General features: G+C 41.9%; 1 protein-coding gene and 1 long non-coding RNA gene across 5 annotated transcripts; both read right to left on the bottom strand.

Moving 5' to 3' along the window:
- Positions 1–2,439: 2,439 nt before the first annotated feature.
- On the bottom strand, positions 2,440–7,099 carry LOC104840379. The gene is made up of 3 exons (XR_775259.1): positions 6,407–7,099; positions 5,496–5,567; positions 2,440–2,550 (listed from the first exon to the last, which is right to left on the bottom strand). It is a non-coding gene; the product is annotated as an uncharacterized LOC104840379 (long non-coding RNA).
- Positions 7,100–8,508: 1,409 nt separating this feature from the next.
- Positions 8,509–21,848, bottom strand: LOC104840378 (selenoprotein O). Of its 4 annotated transcripts, none has more exons than XM_010581276.1 (9): positions 21,565–21,848; positions 19,879–20,082; positions 18,776–18,956; positions 14,797–14,927; positions 14,106–14,386; positions 13,600–13,750; positions 11,225–11,410; positions 9,996–10,152; positions 8,509–9,302 (listed from the first exon to the last, which is right to left on the bottom strand). In XM_010581276.1, the coding sequence occupies exons 1-9, from the start codon at positions 21,831–21,833 to the stop codon at positions 9,117–9,119; spliced, it is 1,746 nt and encodes a 581-aa protein (XP_010579578.1). In that variant the 5' UTR covers positions 21,834–21,848; the 3' UTR covers positions 8,509–9,116. The 4 variants fall into 4 exon arrangements, with proteins under 4 accessions (XP_010579578.1, XP_010579576.1, XP_010579575.1 ...); XM_010581274.1 differs by lacking the exon at positions 21,565–21,848 and adding an exon at positions 20,757–21,522; XM_010581273.1 differs by lacking the exon at positions 21,565–21,848 and adding an exon at positions 21,055–21,522 and having other exon boundaries at positions 19,879–20,859.
- Between the last annotated feature and the right edge of the window lie 83 nt (positions 21,849–21,931).

The raw sequence follows: 21,931 nt of genomic DNA, 5'->3' as shown, positions 1-21,931 counted from the left end.
CCCCTATGAGGACAGGCTGAGAGACTTGGGGTTGTTCAGCCTGGAGAAGAGAAGGCTCCAGGGAGACCTTACAGCAGCCTTCCAGTAGTTAAAGGGGGCCTACAGGAAAGATGGGGAGGGACCCTTTAACGGGGAGTGTAGTGATAGGACAAGGGGTAACAGTTTTAAACTGAAAGAGAGTAGATTTAGATTAAGTATTAGGAAGAAGTTCTTTACTGTGGGGTGGCGAGACACTGGAACAGGTTGCCCAGAGAGGCTGTGGATGCCCCATCCCTGGAAGTGTTCAAGGTCTGGTTGGATGGGGCTTTGAGCAACCTGGTCTAGTGGAGGGTGTCCCTGCCCATGGTGGGGGGGGAGGGGAGGGGCGGCTGGGCTTGGTGATGTTTAAGGTCCCCTCCAACCCAGACCATTCTATGATTTCATGATTATAAGGCCAGGTGTGTATGTGCAAGCTTGCCTTCTGTTGCAGACCAATGCCTTGTCCTGATGCCTGACTCCCCACTAGAGAGCAGCCACACAGCTTCTACAGGGAGCAAGTAGCTGATGTTCGGGACCTTGGAGCTTGGCATGACAGTGTAACTGTAGAAAGACAAAGTTTTATCTTTCCCATGAACGCAGCGTAACTGGAGGAAGATGACACTGCCTACTTGCAGTCAGCTCTGAAATGCCTGAAGTGCCTTCACTGGCCATTGACATAGGCAGCAAAGAGAGGGCAGAAAGAGGGAAGAAAGAAAAAGTGATTCAGAGCACCTAAATTAAATTCCAGGTACTATTATACAAGAGGAGCAGCGTTCTCTCCGTTGACTTCTAAAGGAGTCCTCTATGATGAAGGAAAGGAAGAGCAAGATTAGCGATAGCTAAATATCAGACTTCTCAAATGCAAGCTGTGAGTACTGCTCCTCATCATCCCGCTGTATACTAATGCAAGATTCTCTTCTCTGGTGTTATAAAACTAGCCTGCCATTGCTATGTTTGTAGCATACTTCCTTACCCGCTTGGTAAAAGATAGACTAAACTGACAAGGAACAAATAGTTTCTCTTAAATTTAGTAATTTGAAGTGCTTTATTTTTTTCTTAATTCCCTATACTCTTGTCATCTTTATACTTCCAATTTTAAAGGGGGATTGGATTAGACTATCTATCTCCAAAGATCTGTTCCAACCTCAACTATTCTGTGATCTTTTTGATTCAGTTTAAATGCCACTGTTTGAATTTTTTTGCATCACAGTCCCTGTCCTCATCCTGAACTCTGTAATGCTGATCATTTTACCAAATTCATCCTTTTTGATGCACCTCGTGAAAAAATCCAGCAGCAAAGTTAAGACTTTAGGTGCAATCTTGCAGTGATGACCTGCTTCCTTACAGAAAAGTCTTTAAAAAAAAAAAAAGCAAAGTATGGAAATGAAGAACACCCCCCCCACCACCCTTTTTATTACTGAGCATGATGCTATAAGGCATGGAGTAGCCCTTTGGCCAGTTCAGGTTAGCTGTGTCCCCCTCCCAACTTCTCGCCTACCCCCTGGGCAGGGGCAGAGTGAGAGGAGGAGACAGCCTTGACACTGTGCAAGCACTGTTCAGCAATAGCCAAAACACTGCTGTCTTATCAGACCTGGTTTAGCTGCAAATCCAAAACACAGCTCCATGCAGGCTGCTATGAAGAACGTTAACTCCATCCTCTCCAGACACTGCACAAAGTAAAATTAATTTTGATTTGGAAAATACTGCTTGTTTAGAAAGGGAGTTAGGAAATACCAAGAGTGACCTCTAACTAGAAAAACCAATGCATATTTTCAACTTTGTGGTGTTGCATGAGCACTTCAGTATAGAAACGGTTTTAGTAGCTCTCTGCTTTTCTGCACACTAAAACTTTTGAGTGCAGTGGACTGAAAGTCATCCAGAAACATCTACAAATCAGAATTTTGATCCACACCTTGGCACTGGTAACTCCTAATTAAAGGCAGAAGGGTGAAGGACCTACACAACTGCCAGTGTATGGGGCCTGTCAGAGGCAGCTGAAGGGTGTTCCCTCCTTGATCTTCTTTTGCCCTGGCTTCATATGGATTTGAGTGATGGAGGATCTGCTGTTTCCAATTCTGGGAAGACTTAAAGGTGGATCGATCACCTTTTGTTTTTTGGCTGTGGCCGGAGAGAACAGAGGGGAGCAGCCAGTTCACAAAACAGGAGTGTTGTAATGCCAGTCTTAGCGCTGAATTCGTTAACTCACAAAAAGAACATTTCAGATACGAGGTTTCCTGTCTGACAGCCACTGAGGAAAGGCAGAGGACCAGACAGAAGCACCCACGCAGCCAGCCAGCATCCCTACGCAGCTGCTTGGACCGTCATGGCTGAGGAGGTAGAAGCTGCCTTTGACCCCCACCCCTGCCCACAACATCAACCCAGGGTCCTTTTCATTTCTGTGCACAGCTCACTCACCACAACAGGTTGCTGCTCAGGGGATGGAAAACCTGCTCAGTCACCAGCCAGGCCTGGAGCCAGCACAGCTTTGCCATCATCAGTGAAATCAATCTCTCAGTGCTTTAGATTCTCCACCTGAAAAATGGTAATAGTATTAATCTTTCTTTGTGCAACCTTTTTTTTTTTAAAAAAAAAAAGAAAAATGGAAGCAAATGCTATTTAAATGTCTGTTGTTCTACTGTACTGTCTACTTCTTTTTTTAAAAAAATCAACTCCAGAATAGAAAACACATGAAATAAGCTTTGTAGGTCAACTTAGCCTACTAAAAATGTTTATGCTTATATGTGCACAAAGTATCAGTAAATCTCACCCCTGGGTTTACCTGCTGAACACACTGATTTAGCAAGAGCTCTGCAGTGCTGCAGCGCTGTCCTCACCCAGCCAGAACAGCAGCAGGGGGAGGAAAGGAACATTACAGAGCTTCAGAGTTTTGGCATGCCTTGGCTACAGAGACAGATAAGCATGACTTTCCCCCTTGGGTTTCTGCTCCCCTGTTAATTAGGCAGTTGCTATAAAAACTGCATGATTGGTTATTTATTACGCACAGAAGAAGAGGCAGTCTATACGCACGCCTGTCTGGAAGTTTATCACTACCCCTTGTGTCCTTTGATGTATGTGCCATGGTACCTGTCACAGGTCAGAGGGCAGCTGCATCCACCAGTTGTAAGGCTGATTTGGGGGTGGGGGAGAATAGAGGTGCTAAGGGTGCGGGGGGGAGGACCAAACACAACATTTTTATACAGTTGAGAGCAACTGAGAACTGCCACTGCACACAAAAAAACCTCCCACTGTAAATGCATGAAGCATAAAGCCATATGAAAAGAAGATGTAACATAGGTATTGGTTGCATTATTTAGAATGTAGCCTCGACTGTATGATCTTATACTAGATGTGATAGCATTGTGAAACCCTCCTGTTGGGTTTACATCTATTACCCTCAACTATCACCTGGCTCTGGAGGGGCAAGTGGCAGTTACTGCCTCTACCTGTCTCGTATTGACTCTGGTCAGAGGTAAAGCTGCCATCTGTGTAACAGAGCTGAAGGGTCTGCTAAGGAAGGGCATTGTGGCTGCTTGAACACAATCTAGCATAACTGAGCAGACTGAGTGTGTGGTGGTGTGTGATCTAATGAAGGACACCGTATGGAGATACACACTCAAATCTGTGAAGCATGGATCTGACAAAGCAAATTCAGGATAACAGGCCCGAATTTGCTCTTTCAGTGGACCCTACGGGTTGCCTCAGCCCTTTGCTTGGATACACTCCATGCAAAGGGACAAGCAGCAGGTTTGGCCTAAACCGACCTCCATCACAGACAAATAAACTGAAATACAGAATACCAGAAACAACCCTGTTCAACAGATACTTTGGAGTGTGGAGACTGACCCCAGCTGAAGCACCCTGAGGAGCCACAACTGTATTTGGGTGGAAAAGCGAGCTACGTCAGAGCTGAGTAGCACTCGAGCAATACCTCAAGATGTTTCTCAACACTCCAAATTGATCAGCAGAACAAATTACTCATTACTTTTAGTATCACCTAAAAAGCACTTTTCCACCTCCTCCAATTTACTTGCAAAGACTATAATCTGTCCCCTTTCTAAATTGACCTAGTCTGCAAGCAAACAAATCCCACTGCGTGAGGATCTGGGTGGCCAAGCACAGCACAAATGAAGAGCCATGCAGAACTCCAGCTAACAAACTCCTCTGAACCTGCTGTAGCATTCAAGGCCCCAGAGGGCAATCAGCTGCTGCCAGTGTCCCCAGGTGAGATCTTCCAAAAGGTAAGAACCCCTGCACTGAACTGCACTAAGCCAGTCACAGAGTAACACAGGTTGGCCAGCATCTCTGAAGTCATCTAGTCCAATCCCTGCTTAACGCAGGTCCAACTGGACAAGGCCCTGAGCAGCCTCCTCTAGCGACATTTTGAGGATCACCAAGGATTGAGATGCTACCACCTCTGAGCAACTTGTTTCAAAGTTTAGCTGCCCTTATGGTGGAAAAAATACTGTATCTGCTCAGTTTCCCATGTTGCAACTCTGTTCATTGCCTCTCATCCTATTACCGTGCTCCCTTGAGAAGAGTCTGCCTCTGCCTTCTCTACACTCTCCCAGTAGCTGCTGTAGACAGCAAGGCATTTCTCCTTAGCCTTCTCCTCAGGCTGAAGAAACCCAGTTCTCTCTGCCTCTCCTATGCAACACCACACATAGTCTGTGCTACTCTGACCAGAACCAGTTTTTTACTACACCACCAGGGCTCAGAACAAGTACACACCATCGCTCCTCTGGCTGCCAGTACAAGTATCTCTCCCCTTCAAACCCACATTTCTCCTTTCTCTGCCCCCCCCCCCCCAAGGAAAAGGCAAAGCTTTACTCAAGGAAGCCATAAACACCACAAGTAATCAGTTAAAACAGCTGACGTAACATTAATGAGGTTTTGGTTTAAAGCCAAGTGTGGGACTACATAAACCCCTTGGCTCTGCCCGTAACTAGCTGTGGAGTAAGTGGAGAGTGATCCTCACCAAAGAATTCCTTCCTGAGCCTGTGGGCCCCCACAGCTCACAGGGAAGTCCCCTGTACTCACAGGCTGCAGGAGCAGGAGGCAGCCCTAAACACTGCAGAGCCAATTTACAGATGGCTAGATCCTGATACACTATTTCCTCATCTGCAACAGGGCCACATGCCAGGGCATCCACCTCATCTCATCCAACATGCTCTATACTAGATGTTTTCCCACTCTGAAGAGTCCCATTCTCTAAGATATCACTGAGATCTCTGGAAAAAAAAAAATCTGCACAAACTACTCAATCCAGTTTAAATAAACTTAACCAAAATGCATCTTCACTTACTACCCAAAGGCCTATTTCTGTGAGCAGAGTTTAAAATCACATCCTGTATCTGTTGACATCAGGTGGTGGGTTTTATTCTTCCTTACATCACTGGAATTAAAGAGGTATCAGCATAGGTCTTACAGCCAAGTAACTAAGAGGGAGGTTTCTCTTTGAAAAAGGTGAGGGTCCTTACCTTGCTCCAAGCATACTACCAGAATTGCTGGCAAAGCAGGAGACCGTACCTGTGATAATTCCTCAGAAAACACTGCAAAAAATACAAAGTAAGGTTTCTGTGATACGACCTGGCCATCTGATTTTAACACAGAGCAAATACTGCTAAAGAAATGAAGTCTGCGAACAGTATGGTTAACAGCAAAACTCTTTCAGGAAACAGGCATGAACAAGAATATTAAAATTGCATTTTTAATTTTTTTAATAAAAGAATCAAAGACATAGCACTTGTTTGGGAAAAACAACAACGAACAACCAACCAACCCCCCTCAAACCCCAACCCATAAAACATTCCAAAGTGAGAGCTGACAGTAAAACATTCAGGAATTGTAGATTTACAAGCTCATGAAGCAGTTATGGTGAAATCTTACAAAGTCATGAGAGGAGTCCCACTGCTATGTGAGACTACCCGGAGACATGTCTCCAACAGCCTCCTATTTCAGTTTTGTAATCTGGGTACCACTTGCTTTTATGCAAGAGTAGTTCAGGCTGTATAGCCACAGACTAAGTCTAATCAAGGTGTTTCCACAGAAAGCTGTTGATGTCAAGAGTCACGAATTCATTTTGAGCACAAGTTCATGGCTTTTAAACAAGGAGAATATTTGACCAATAAGAAACATTATTTATTTTCAGGTTTACCTACTGCAAATACAAGCTGTAAAAAAAATCAAGAAGCAATTTATGATTCAAGTATTTAGACTCCCAAATGTTACAAGGTGTATTCCCTTTTCTCTGAAGAACTGAGCTAAGAGATAAAGTTTTTACCTGGACAAAATTTGGTCTAACTGTCCGGAACAACCTCCTGCTTCCACACTGCTCCAGGAACAAGAACAGAAGAAACTCACTATCATCAGAGCTGGAACTACTACCCACCTTTTGAAATGAGAGTACTGAAGAGCACAAGCATTCCACTTGGCTTCTGACCATCACACTTCTTCAAATACAAAGCATCGATTTTATTGCTTGCACTGAGAAACTGAGCAGTTGAATATCAGCGCAGTTAGACTATGTGAATACCCTCTTTAGTATTTCTTCTATCCGTTGGCAAACATATTGCATCTATTACAAATGTAACTTTACCGACTGGCACACCAAAGCAGCCACACCAAGGGTCTGCATTCATCATTTCAAGCTTTCTAGACCTCTTGCACTTGATCTGTATGTAAGCAAATAATGTATTTAGCAGGAACCACCACCACATTTTCATTCCTCACTGTTACATTCAATTTCCCTTTTTAAGGACAAAACTGCTAGCAAATTATTTCAAAGTATCTCTCTCTCTCCATGATTTTGGCATCATAGGTGCAAAATAATTTGTATCTTTATATGCAAAATAATTTGGTAGTTAATTCGAGTTCTCCTATGTCCAAACACATGGTTATAATACCATTCTCCTCCTTCATACCATTATTAGTAGAGATCTACTCAACCCCCCCAAATTTATATCAGAATGCCATTAAAATACTTGATCCCTTAGGTATGGTGTAAAATCATTACTTTTTAGATCATTCTGTTGTGCCAAAAGCTTGGGCAGGGTTCCTCCAAAACACTATTCCCCTCTGCCTCCCAAAATTCAGAAACAAAATCAGCACCGAGTTATGTTGATCAGCTTGGAGCAACTTCCCCCCCATTACTCCCTTCTGGACCAGACACACCATAAGAGACCACTGGTTCTGCAAATTTGTCAGGGGTATGTTTGAAGCATCTTTCAAACTGCCAGCACACTTCCCTTCCCCGGTGCAGTCCTTTTTACCCAGCATTGACCTTCTGTTGAAGTTTCCATTAAATGGTTTGGTTCCAGTACCCCCAAGTTCAGAGGAAGGGTAATCCCTGATGAAAGTCTCAAACTCCTACAAGAATGGATTATTTCTAGAAGACAACCAGCTGTACCGGCTAGCATTACTTGTTGTCCACTTCTTCAAGGTACTTCCTCTTTCAACGACACCATTCTTCCATGGACTAGGTAAATACACCTTCAAGTTTTTCCTTTTCTGCAAGGACTCCAAAACAACACAGAAAGTGCCACGTTTGTCAGAGATTCCAGTTTGTCACAAATCATTATTTGGCATCAGTTTCTCCAGGTCAAAGGCAAGACAGAATGAATGTTTACATTCAAAGCATCACCTATTTACTGTGGCAGCAAGGAAGACAAATTGATTATTAGTAGAGATTTATAAGCAGTAGCCCAACTGTTCTGGTATTTGATAGCTTGTATTTTGAGGAAGACTTAAAAGAGCACAATTCAACCTGAGCTAATACCAAGCTCACACAGGAGTGGAGGAAGAATTTACTAGAGTACACTTAAACTCACAGTGTAAGACGATGGTCTCTTTGGAAAAGAGAAACCTCTGCGTTAAACCAAACTTTTCCGAAGATTTCAGGCATCTGAACTAGTACTAGGGTCCTTTAGAAAGCAGTTCAGAAAGCTAAGTAATAACTATGGAACAGCTTTTTTTTTTTTGCTGATGTGGCAATAATGGCAACCAACTTTCCCCTGAAACCTCAACTGAAACACTATCAATAGTGCAAGTCAGCTCCCATGCTCCTCCTATATCCTCTATTATCTTCTACACAAGCTCAAACAGCATGTTCCTGAACGGCAACTTTCAGCATACAGATTCTCAAAGACCGTGGAAGCAAACTAAATGGTTCAAGACCAGAGTGGGAATGGAAGAATCCCACTGACCAGCGTGAACAAACAGGTACCCCACCTGCATGCTTCTCGTACAAGGACACTCTGCTAAGAGCACACAAATAAATAGACAATGAACCTGGACTTGAGTATTGGGATAGTTTAAGGTTCACACCAATCTGGCTAACTGACCTTGCCCCAGTCAATTGGCTTACAGACCACCCATGATTTTAGTAAATATTTACATGTGTTGTATGCAAACATACTGAACCTGAATAAACTTTACCACCAAGATTTTCAAGTGCAAATGTATATAGGCTCCCTTAATTCTGCTCTTAAAAAAAAAAAAATCAATTGCTTGCCCCAAACCCTAGCCTGCACAAATTCTCTGAAAATAGATAATGATTAAATATCAATCTGAAGGTTCACAAGAAATGAACTACTTAATTAAATGAAACATAGCTTCAAACAAGCAACACTGAATCTGTTCCTCCATTAAAGAGGACTAAAAGTCCCTGCATAAAGAAAGCAGTAAATAAATGTTAGAAGTACTATTAGTTAAGACATCAGACAAAAACAGATCAGATTCCCGACTTGCTATTTTTGTCTTCACATAATAACAACTCCATTTGGATGTTCAAAATTCAGCCTGCCTCAACATAAAATATTGCTTTCTACCTGCAGTGTGGTATAAATAAAGACAAGACTTTCAGTCTCAAAACATGTAAATTACTGATGTATATGGACTGTCAACTGTCATGGGTTTGTTCCAATGATCCATGATTGCTTCAAATTAAGCACAGCTGAAGACTGTTACAGATGCATCCAAATGTAGGGTTGTTTCAATAACTTAATAGCACTTCGATGTTTGCCTTGCTGAATTCTTCGCTGCTGAAGGAGGATCAGAGTCTTCAGTTTACAGCAAAAAACAAAACAAGGCAGTTATGAAGATCATGTAACGCAGAGCTCTGAAGCCCACAGTGGAGGTTTACTGCAATATGGTAGTCTGCTTCTGGTCTCCTGAGCACAAGCAGCTGCTGTAGCAGTTGCTCCCTCTTCTTCTGCATCTTCTTTTACCTCCCTGAGACCTTCTGCTTCTTGGAATGGATTCTCCAAGAGTTTCAGTACATTTCTTACCTACAGAGAAAACATAGCATAATCATGTGAATTTAGAAAGTAAAGGCAAAATGATGTAGAGAAGAACCTCACACCAAATAATGATCGAGTATATTTTATTTAATACACGAACTGCAGAGAAACCAAGTATTAAATATATGAACAATATGCATATCAAATAAGCTGAAAACTGTAAAATCATAACTGGCTGAGTTTGTATCTGTATGGAACTCAAGCTCAAATAACTTGAAATGCAAGTATAAAATACAAGTTCTTATGCCATTTCTCGAAATAAATTAATTTTCCCATATTCTGCATGTAAAAATCTACATGCTGAACTCCACAGGTAAGAGCTATTAAGTTTTAAAAGACAACACTTAGCACAGCAAGGAACAAGTATGAAATAATCCCCAACTGCCTCCCAAGGTGAACACCACTCTGAAGACAGTAAAAGCAGGGTTAAGTGTCTTGTCCTGGGATCAGCCTACAAAAGCTGATGAAGTTCAGATTGAGGTTTTCCATTCCTTTCTTTGTTCTGCAGTCATTAAAATTACAGCTCCCTCAAAAACGATACAGACCTTCTGTACAGTAAATTCCCAGCCCCCTTACTGCCTGAGATGCCAGAGTGAATCTCTCCTAGCATAATGTCAGTTATCAACAGCACCACTACACATCCACACAAACCTAGAGAGATATTAAGTAGTAATAGCATACCTCTGAGAAATCCCCATTTTCAGCTGCTTCTATGGCATTCTGGGCAATATAATTTCTCAAGATATATTTTGGATTGTTTGAATTCATAACCTTCACACGGTCAGTGTTCCAGGCATCAGCATCACTAACACTTTCTATTTCTTTTTGCAAACGGACTCTGAAATTAAGCAAGTGAAAACAACTGGTTTGGATCAAGAATCACATGTAAGAGCTGACATGTCTCCTTGCCTTGAGATCCTTAGTTCACAGTTCTTAATAAATACCACATCACCTATAATCCTCTCAGTTTATAAAATACAGCACAACAAAATACAAAACGCCACTTCATTTAAAAGCAGCATTACAGACCGTCAGCAGGTCCTCACAAGGCTCAAGGAAGTGGCACACCTTGCATATTCTCGGAGAAGTCAGACTGAGACACCAGTGCACGGCCTGTCCTGCATTGCTCTGCAAAACTCATCACATTCAGATCTTGTCTTTTAAGTATTTCTACACTTGTTTATTGGCTAAAGCGTTTGATGGTCTGAGAAAAGTAAAGGGATGCAATACAGCTGAGGCAGTTTGATCTACCTTTTAACAGAAACACCTGCTAAAACTCTCAGCCCCACTGGAGAACAAGATCACAGGCAGCCATGTGAGGAAAGGAGTCCTGTCTAATCCACACAGCAGAAACAACTAATGCTCTGCTAAGGGGTTTTCTTTATAAAAAAATCTCCTGCTAACACTAAGTTTTTAGGTTTTTAATTTATGCCTATTAGAATAGTCTGGACATTTTTTTCCTGGCCATGATTTCTTTTACAGTTAGTCTTTGATTAAGAATACTTCTACTTGCTTTCTGTATTAATACATAGATTTTTCTTTCAGAAAAAAAAATTTAAAAGGATAAAATAGTAGTTACTGAGCACTTAAAAGCTCACAACTGAAATTAGGCTCTGCTAGAATCCACATCAACATTCTTGAAGCACTTTTAATACTAGATTTGATGCTAGGTGATTTCTATACCCCCACGCCTCCCCCAAATCTAGTAAACAAAATACAAAGATGCCCTTGAACTTTCACAGCAACAGAGATGCTGATCTTGGCAGTAGTTAATATTCTGAGTTGCATGCCCCCCACGTCCCTCCCAGTCTATATACTTTGCGACAGGGTTTTTTTCGTGAGACAGGCACATTGTTCTCAAATAAAATGCAGAAATAAAATACACAGCTATGAATACTGAGAAACCTTACCTGTATTTCTCCAGCCATTCTTTCCAGTGTCTCTTATTTCTGCTGAGTAAATCAGCTGCTGTTAACTGCTGCAGTTTAGAGAATTGTTCAATGCGTTCTAATTCTTTATTTATATTAGCTTTTGTTCCAATTAATGCAAACAGCTGAGGATTAGACTGAGCCAACATTAGCATCATTGACAGTTGTCTGGGAACAAAAGGAACAAACACATTAAAGTTGAGCTGCCTGTCAAGAACCATCTTTTTGCAACCATAAAGTAGATATGAAAACATTCACAATAACCTATGATTTCACTAGAGAGGTTAAATAACAGTAATTCATAATTAACAGAACAATTTTTTATTATAAGTTATGCTAATTTTACTGTTCCTTCCCCCTTATTCAGTGCATTTATTCAAATTCCTGTGGTACATACAGTGCAGACAGTAGATTTTCAGAATTAACAGTTGGGTTTAGATGTACAATTCTCATCAAAATACCCTGGGAACTTTGAAAGGAATTTGAAATAAGGAGTTCGATCTTACTTACATATCAAGATAATACAGAATCCATAGTTTGGGGTTTTTTTTTTAGTTTCTTTTCCTAACTTTAATACTGTAACAGCATGCAGAATAAGGATCTAACACTACTAATCTTACCAGTACTAATAAAAACCTGAATGATATGGGGAAAGATACCTCACTTAGGTCACATGAGACAACAGTTTGCTTATTTAAATTTTTTTAGTTAGCCAGTCTGAATCAAAGAACGAGAACTGCTTTGCTCTAATAAATACCTAGCAGTATCCCAGCTGTTTTGCTGTGAGTTTGACTAGGGTTGTATCTTTTTACATTTGACTGTGTTAGCTGGTGTTGTACAGTAGCTTCACCTTATTTTTCAATACTGTGTTAGCTAACTTTTATTTTTCCTGCATTAATAACTGCAGTACAGCATAAAGTAAAATAAAAAACCAAAGAGTGTAAGTTGCAGTTTATCAAAATAAACTAAGTATTTTCATTTCCTTCTATGAATGCATTTATGAACAAAGGAGAAAAGAAACATTATTCCCTGTCCTCAAAACAGACAACTCTTTATATCAGATTTTCCTACTTTTAGTAAGCAGAGATAACCTAGGTGCTTTGATTTATGAGTTTATATAAAGTACTATCCAAATCTGATTCATGCATCTGGCATGCCCACCTGTATAATATCCAAGTGCTGTGATAAAAAAAAATCAGTTATGCACTTACTTTAACACAGTACTATTCCCCTCCAAAGCTTTATATCCATATCATGATTTATAGCTACTTTTCACATTCCTCCAAGACTGAATGCAGTGTTTAAAAAAAATTCTCATCTCTATCACACGAGTTATCTTCATATTGCATGATATCTGCCTACAATTTCAAAGTAGCTGAAATCTCAACCAATTAAATAAGCACTATCCACCACCTTAATTTCTTTGCCTTTCATTTTAGTGTATCATCACAAAAACTTAAATAACCAGTAATACCTCCAAAATGATAAAAGGCTACAGCCAACCATCTTGGCATAACACCAAACTTGTATGAACAAGTTTCACACCAGACCATTTTCTTAACTCCCTACCTTCTGCAAATTGTGAACTGTGACATCAACACACAGAAAAAGCTGAAGAATTTGGTAAGTTAGTTATCTTCACGGAACACTTATTAAACCGAGAGAGGGGAAAAAACGTATCCAAAATACCCCCACTTAAATTTTTTTTCCCCCCATCTGGGAAAATGCTAGGAAAAAAAGTGACAAATTAATGGATCACACTCATTCCGTTTTCCACCGCTCCAAAAAGCAAAAAACTGCTGCAGTCACTGTTGTAAGCAGCAGTTGAACAAAACTTACTATTTTTCCGCGCCCAGAGTAGCTGGACTGGAGAACATGGCCCATCAAATGGGACATGGACAGCACCACAGTTTTCAGAGCCTGAAGTGTCCATTTAGGTTATACTTAGCCTAGAACATTGGTGGCTGAAACTCATTATTTGCAGACAGTACATTGGCAGAACACAGTAGCATTACTGTTCAAATCCATTTCTTCTATAAAATATTTCTGTATCACTTCACTATCTGGCACTCTCACAGCCTTAGTCAGCAGAGACAGGGGAGAGAAAAAAAAAAAAGAACCAAACAAAAGCTCAGACAGCTTTAGCCCAAGAGCCAACTGCTGCAAGTCACTGCTGAGCATTCACCAGTCACAAAATACACAAGAAATTCCACTGCTGTAGATCATGATGCATCTACTTAACAGTGAGATTTCCAAATTTAAAATTAGTCAAATATTACACAGCATGCAGAGTTCATTATGGTTATAGTGAAACTAAAAGCACAGGCCAAAAGCATTTAAGTAAAGAAGAGTATTACCTTGGATCCATCTGCGGTTTGAAAGCAACTTTCAGTTCTTCCACAGAAGCACACTGACTTGTAAGCTCATCTAAGAAATCCTCCAATTTTGATGGATCGGAGTCTACTGAGAATGAACTCAATAAGTAGAAAATATTTGTGAAGTCTCCACCTGAAAAAGTGAATTCTATGAGTAATGCAACCAATAAATCAGCAGGAAAACAAGTCCCATACCTCCTTCCTAACTCCCCCCCCCACAGCAGTATACAGGTCACCACTCTAAAGAGGCAAATAAACTGCTCCCTCAGCGAGGGTGCCGATGTGAGATAGGGGAGTCCTGTATAAGGCAACAACTGCCCCACAGTTCACAAGAAAATAATTATTTTTCAGTCTTTTGTTCTTCTCTCAGATGACAATGTAGTTACGCAAGGCTGCTTTCTTGTAAGGTCAAGATATAAACTACATTTCGGGTTGATTATAGATACTGATGGGCTATTAAATAATAACCTTCTGTGGTCTTCACCAACCTGTGAGATGCATAGTTTCGAGGAGTTCAGACATCAGCTTACTATCTTCTTCTAATTCCAGCTGGATTAGGCCTAGTTTCTTCCTCATCTTCTGCAAATAATGTTTCTCAAATTCTGCATCATATTCCTCTTCTAGGATGAGTTCACTTATTTCCAAGGGCAGCTCTGGAACTAGAGCTTCAGCAAGCTTCCCCAGGTTCCACTTGCAAATCTCTGGCTGCTTGTTATAAGCATAGCGCCCTGTATTATCAGAACCATTGCAAATGTGCTCAGGGTCATATCTACAAATGAAGAAATAGTTAGCATTCTTCCAGTTATCTGGACACCAGTACTGTGAGAAGTATTATTTTTTCCCATTTAAGTCTCCTCTAGAAAACTAAAAAATTCAAAAGGGAACACTCCTTCTGGATTCTTTTCCCAAAGTTACCTCATTACATAGTTTCCTGCCCTCTCCAACACTGAGAAACCCCAAAGGCTACAAGAACAGTCTAACAGTTAGAGATGTTGTGAATACAGTTAAAAAGAAGCTGAAAAGAAGAATTACAGGACAACTAGAACTAACAATCTACTTTGCCATAAAGAGAGTTCATAAATCTACTTTAGAGTTAAAATATTAAAACAATCGTGAACATCAGGATTGTTCTCCATAGCAAATACATACGCACATTTCAAATAATGATGCCACACTGACCTGTCCATAAATCCAAAAGGGCCGTAGTCAATGGTTAGTCCAACTATGCTCATATTATCTGTATTCAGCACACCATGACAAAACCCAACACACTGCCATTCAGCAACCAATCTCGCTGTCCGTTTTGTTATCTGAAAGAGAAATTTTTTTTTCTTTCTTTTTCAACACAATGTATTTCCAATACATTCATGTATTTCCCAGCATTTCCTAGTCTGAACTGATGTTTCTACAGCTCCGATGGAAGCAGATTCTGGCAGTATGCCATACACACAAAGATCTTGAAGGACAGCTTGCCTCTCTCTTCCTGTTAGTAACTGCCCCGTTTCTTGCCCTGCCCTGTTTGCCTCCTCCTCCTTCCTTCCGTGCTTGACTTGCAAGTCAACTGGACAGCTTTAAAACATACTGGAGGGAGGCAGAGGGCTGAAATAAGGTAAACTGTTTGACACCAGACTTGCGTGCTATTCTAGTTATTATACAAATATATTCTTTTGTTTACTACTAGTTTTAAAGACCCTTTAACTACAGGCAGGAGAAAACATAAGCGAAGTCTAAGGAATAAAATTAACTATATGCAACAAAGCCCAATGTTAAGTTAGTCTTTTGGTTTAATGGGTATATAGGAGTGATTTACAGGAAGGTTAAGTGGTTTACACAAAAAAATTATTCCCTGCTAACGAGTTTTACCACTGACAAGCACTTCCCTCAGTTTGCTGAGAGTGGAAAAAAGCTACAAGGTTAAGTAAAAATCTTCCAAGAATGACAATTTTATTTAAATGCTTAATTTAAATTCTTCAAGAATTCTTAATTCTTCACTGAATCCATGCTCCACCAGAGTTTTTCCATTACTTAACTAAGAGTTATTGTTATAGAATCCTTGACTGCAGTCACTGCATGTGCCCCATTCTTCAAATAAATACTGCAGTATTTTAAGGTAGTTCCAGTTATTTAATTAAATTAGCCCACCTGTCAATTACCACTAGATATGCCCTATGGAATCTAAAATTCAGGAAGCTAACCTGGCTTTTAAATAAGCCTAAGTATATCTAAATACTTTACTGAATTGCTGCAAGTAAAAATTTTATGTAGCCATTAGCTAAAACTTTTAAACCAAACTACTTTCATAGCTAAAAATCACTCATCTTCCCAATGTACAGAAATTTTAAGCAACTATTCTCTCCAGGCAGCAGTGCAAGTGTATTTTATTAAGGTTTAAAAACCAATCTAGTTAATAGAGGAAATGTTAGTTTTATGCCTCTGTCTTCAAACCCAGAATTTTTCCATTTTCCATTTTTTAAACATGTGCAGTCAGGTAAGGAAAAAAAATTAGAAAAATCTTGCCCTGGGATAATCTGACAGGTAGTAAAACCCACAAATGATGCCTGGAACAGAAGCTTCTGGTTCACCTTGAAATCCCATGTTTCTACTTTGTTTTTTTTTTCCTACTCTTTACAGTATTCTCATATTAGGTACTTTACCTATTTCCCCCCCACTTCACGGGGCAGTCAGCAGCCAGGTACATGTGTCCAAAACTGATTACTGGCATGCCATAAACCAGTAAGGGAGACACACCCTGTACAATGCCTCTGTGCCAGGAAGATGGTAAAACTTAAAAATAAAAAAAATCCTGGCCACCAGAGTTAGGATGAAAGCACTCCAGCAGTAAGACAATTCATGACTGCTGGATGTTTTTGTATGAATGCATCACGCATTGTCAGTGTTCTGGTAAAAAAGAAATCCTGCTGATGAGGAACACCTGAAAGCAATTAAAGCTTGGGCACCACTCAAAGATGGGTACATTGATTAGAAAGAGACAGCTTTGCACTCACTTTGACCTTTATTATTTTTGATCACATTTTTCTACTGTTAGCCATACTAGAAAACAAGTATGGTGTATATATAAATAACAGCACCATCTCAAGGACATGCTCATTTAAATAACACCTACAAATTATTTGAGCAGTACAGATAATGGTGTTTGCTTTCTAGACAGTGCTGTCAAATGCAATCACTTGTACTTTTTCCCTGTTTCTTCCACAGTGCAAAAAGAGAGATAAAGCATGTTAAGAGTTGAGCTGACAGCACTTCCCCGCTATTAAAAAAGATGGGACATGTTTGTCAAATTAGGTAAGGGACTGGGGTGCTTTTCAGGTGGAGAAAGATATGGGAAGTCTGCACTAAGGTGGAGAGAAAACATGAAGAGGCAACACCAGCACAGGCACGGAGCGCAGACAGGCACAAGCAGGAGGAGTACAACAAACAAAAATGGCAACAGGGGCAATAAGGAAAGGATGCGAGTACTGGGGGGAGGAAACCAGCAGTAACTGGGCCAGGAAAAACAGCCAAAAGCAGAAGGAGGTAGGACTGGGCACACACACACGTCCACAAAAATCCCCAAGTCCCATGACTTTTCTGCCATCAGAAAGTAAACATGCCATCAACTACAGAGCTGGACATGCGCACAGCAGGTGACAAGCCACAGTTCTCCTCATCAACTCCAATCCTTCAAATGCAAAAGGCCTGTCCAGAGAAGTCAAACTCTTCGGCACCCAGTGGTGGACCAAGCCACAGCTTGCTTTTGAAGAACTAATGCAAGTATGCACAGGTTGTGTTAGAGTAAAAGAACAGACAACAACAAAAAAACCCCAAAACCAACCAACCAAAAAAAACCCAAAACAACCCCAAAACCCCCACAAATTCAAACCCCACAAAACCTGGAGAATGTCAGACCTTAAGCCTGCCTTTTGACCTCTTATTGGTCTGTTATGAACATGCGTCATGTTGCAGCCATTCTCTCAGTCCCTACCAGATCAGTTCAGATTTCAAAGCACCACAACTTCTTTTACGTAGACTAGTCAACTGTACTAGACTGTGGTATATTTTTAATTATTCTGTTTACTGGCTAGTTATAACTTCTTACTTGGGTTGTAACATTATTTGAACTTCAGGTGATCCAAACAGTAGCCTTTATTATAGCTCTCCAGTACTTTCAAATTGGAACCCTTCTGCAAGGGTAGCATTACTATCTACTAATCACTAAAACACAGAGAAGCACCTTATTCCCTTACCCCAAATTCTTTCTTTGCTCACTGAGACAAAGGAATATAGTAATAGAAATTCAGTGTCAAGAATAGCAATACAATATCAACAGTGAGGCAAAAGGTATATTCAGGAGATAAAGTGCAGATACCAATTAATTTAGCTATGTTTTACTTTGAAGACAAATATAGTAATTCTAGATTTACTGATGTTATAGTTCTGATTTTTATGTTTAGGTTTTTTTTCTGATTTTTTTTTTAATAGATCTCCAGTAATTGTTAAGGTCTAAATTTATACAGTAATTGAAAATGGGTCTCTCAGAAGTCACCCAGCCTCTCCTCTGGGCCACTGCAAAATGACCCAATACTATGCCACATCTAAGACATATTTATCTCACCTGATCTTACCGTTCCCAAAGGTGGAGGTTTTGCAACTTCCTCAGGCAAGCCCTTCCAGGGCTTGACTGCCTTTAAACATTTCAATTCTAAAGCCTGAAGTTAAAAGTGATTTGCAGTCAACATTCCTGTTTGTAATTTGGAAAATGAGAGACAGAAAGTGACTTAATGTTCTCAGCATTTTGCAAGACGATGCCTTGCAAGGGGTTGTAAGTACCATCAACTCATCATCTGACAGTCAGGGCCAGAATTCCCCCTCATAGTGCAAGACACTCTCAGCAAAAGGAGACAAGTCTTGGGAAGCTCTCCCAGAGCAGAAAAATCATGATTTGTTATTAAGAAGGTTAAACTGCTTTCACTGATTTGATCGATATCAACATTGCTTTCATCGATAAGCAGTTCTATCAGGAGCACTTTCTTCAAAGAAAAGAACAGCTCAGGCAATCGGATGATACAAGGTTTTAACTGACTACAGTGATCTGTGCTTGCAGATGAAGTTCCTGAAGATGACTGCTATGGATTTATGAAGAGAACCTGATCTTTCTTACCTCTTTGAAGAAAGCAGCATTCCTCTGAATACTGTTGTCTGAATAAGCCTCCTGGATTTCTGGATAGAAAGTGCTGATCACATAATCAAGCATCTGTATTCGAATATCATTTCGGTTAACACTGGGACCCTTGCGTCCTGTGTATTCATCAGCAGGTTTAAAAATTTCGAAAGAACCAAATCTGTTTTAAAACAATGCAAACATGTTTTAGTATTATCTGATACTATTAACTTCATTTGATATTACATGTAGTAAAAACATTAACTGTTGTTGCAATAACACCACATCATCTCTTTGAGTTTAACACCAATCCTTCAACTGACTGAGAGAAAAGACCCGCAAGACTCCTACACTGAACGTAGCGAGGCTCAGTGACTCAACGCAAGGAAGCGCATACATCCACGTGTAACTACACTGACAGATCAAGACCCCAGCCAGTACTGAAGACCAGCTTGTTAAAGCTTCTTACAACCACTTCTATAGAAAAATTCTTGTCCTCACTAAACATACAGGAACAGGACTTATTTAAAATACTAGACTGTACATCAAGCATGTAAGATTTTTCCACATGTAAATATATACGTGCACACAGGCATGCACACATATATACACATGCATGCACATATTCTTTATGCTTCACCTTCCTCTAATATTCTGTTACCTTACAATAAGCCATGCAACTTCCTGCAACTCCTAACGTTTTGTGTCAGAGCAGGAACCTCGTACAGTTCTCAGGCAGGGAAAGTATACCCAAGTGTACTACATCAGCACTACTCTGAAATTAAGGGTAGAGCTATAATCCACCACTACTGCCAATATGAAAAAAAGCATGTATTCTGTGCAGGCATAAACATGAAAAATCTCTTCTGAGGTCTGCAGAACTGAGTTCTTCTTTCTACCAGGTTAGCATCCTTAGTGTTTATCTGTCCGTGTGCAAAAACACCAGCTCATCCCACCTGCTGGACAAGAAGAGCAGCTTCCTACAGTCCGACAAAAGAGTTCCAAGCCTCCAGAACAAGAAACATGCAAATGGTGCCATTAGGAAAATACACTTAAAATTGTGCTTTAAAAGAGTAAAAGAACCCAACAAAATAGGCTTCTACCTTATAAACGTAGAAGCTATTCTCAGAACAACTGTACACCTTTCACTTTTTGGATTCCCATCATAAAATACATCACGGACAACTTTCGAGTCGGATGTCACACACGTTCCGGCCCTCGTTGTTGGTATTCCTAGGTGAAACATAGCCTCACTGCACAGGAACTCCCGTATGCTTGACCGCAGGACTTTTCGACCATCAGCTTGTCTGCAACAAGAAGACACGGACAGTTTTCAGACTATAAAGGCAGGAACTCCTGTCTCCCCCATGGCAGTGGAGAAACAAAAGCCTAGAAGTGACATGCTCTGTCCACAGTTGCACAGCTAAGTAGTGGGAGATCTGAGAACAAAAGCTGGACCTTCCAACTTCTGTTAAAGTTCAATCAGGTGGACACAACACACTTGCAATGAAGACCACACATAGCAGAAGAAAATAAACCTTCCAGTTACACATATCCCTTCTAATCATTAACTCTGTTGTTTTTACTGACGCAATAGAGTCTTTCAAAAAATTAAAAAATTTAGGACAAGTTTAGCTATTTTATTACATAATAAGTCACTGGTTTCCTCTTAATAAAATGGCTACGGTTATGCCTCTTGAAAAATAGTATTATTTTGGAACTTACTGGGTAAATAATCTACAAATGGGTGCTAAATATGGGCACGAATGGCAGTTGCATTAAAAAAATCCTGAACGGACGTCAAATAGCAAACTAGCTCATTTAATAGATATCAAGTAAACGGAACATGCGCAGGTGGTTCTCAGCCCACATTCCCAGCACTTCAGAAGCCACAGGCAAGCAGGATTGCTGCCCAGCGCAGACCTGCAATGCTACCACCGTATCTGGGATTTTCACTGTGACTTCCTTAACCTTCACAGACCTGAAGAAGGCCTTCGGAGCACCACACGTATGAAACTAAGGTGTTAGCCAGCCTGTGCACAGCTGGAACAGAAAATACAGGAAATGCAAGTGGGGAAAATGACCTGAAGATGTAAAGCAGCGCAGGCTAAACTGACTAGTGAAGATACCCATCCCTTGCAGGGGTTTGGTCAGTATGCCATTTTGGGGGCTTTTCCACCACTCCCTCCCACAGCTGGGAAGGATGGAGGAAAGGCACTGCTGGCAGCAGGCAGAGGGACCAGGAGCACAAACAGAGCAAACACCCGCATTTCAGATACCATTTGCGCAGGCCAGAGGACAACACGGCAGCAAGCAGCCAGGTGGCCATGACACACTGCCGTCCCCTCTGTCCTCACGGTCTGCGTCCTCCTAAAGGGGGAAAAACCTCAGGGGAGGCTAACCAGGGACAGGAGTAACGCAGCGCCTGAAGGAGATGCAGTTAGTCTTATTCTCCAGAGGAAAACTCCGCCGCCTTCCGCTCCGGCATTTAAGCATTACACTTGGTGCAGGGGAGACAGAAAACACCCCAACCGCGAGGGCTTCAGACGCGACCTCTGCCTCGGGGGACGGTCCCCGGCACAAAACCAGCTGGAAAAGCACCCCGCTAACGCGATCAGCGGGCAGGGAAGCCCGCGCCCGTCCCCGCTCTCCCCCGCGCAGCCGGCCCGCCGCGCAGGGGGGGGGCTCGGCGCGGGGGCAGCGGGCCGCCGCTCCTCCAAAACGGAGCTTCGCCGGGCCGTTCCGCCACCGCCGGCCCCGGGCCGGGCCGCCCCGCGGGGGGGCCTTACCGGGAGAAGGGGGTGAGGCCGGCGCCCTTGAGCTGGATCTCCCAGCGCTCGCCCCGCGGGCCCAGCACCTCGCCCAGGTACATGGCGGCCCCGTCGCCCAGCTGCCCCGCGAAGCTGCCGAACTGGTGGCCGCAGTAGCAGTGCGCCGCCGGCTCCGAGCCCGCCAGCAGCCGGTTGCCGCTGAAGTAGAGCGCCGCCTCGGCCTCCGCCGCCTCACGGTCGGCCGCGGGCGCCTCCAGCCCCAGCAGCGCCAGCGCCGGCAGCGACATGGCCACCAGCCGCGGGTTCCGCAGCGGGCTGGGCCGCACCCGGCAGAAGCAGGCGCCGGGCACGGCCCGCGGCCCGCCGTCCTCCGAGGCGTCCACCG

The sequence above is a fragment of the Haliaeetus leucocephalus genome, unplaced genomic scaffold, assembly GCF_000737465.1.
Source record: "Haliaeetus leucocephalus isolate CR32 unplaced genomic scaffold, Haliaeetus_leucocephalus-4.0 Scaffold763, whole genome shotgun sequence".
Lineage (NCBI taxonomy): Eukaryota > Metazoa > Chordata > Aves > Accipitriformes > Accipitridae > Haliaeetus > Haliaeetus leucocephalus.
The sequence above is the reverse complement of the archived record's forward strand: the minus strand, read 5'-3'. Positions and strand labels throughout refer to the sequence as shown.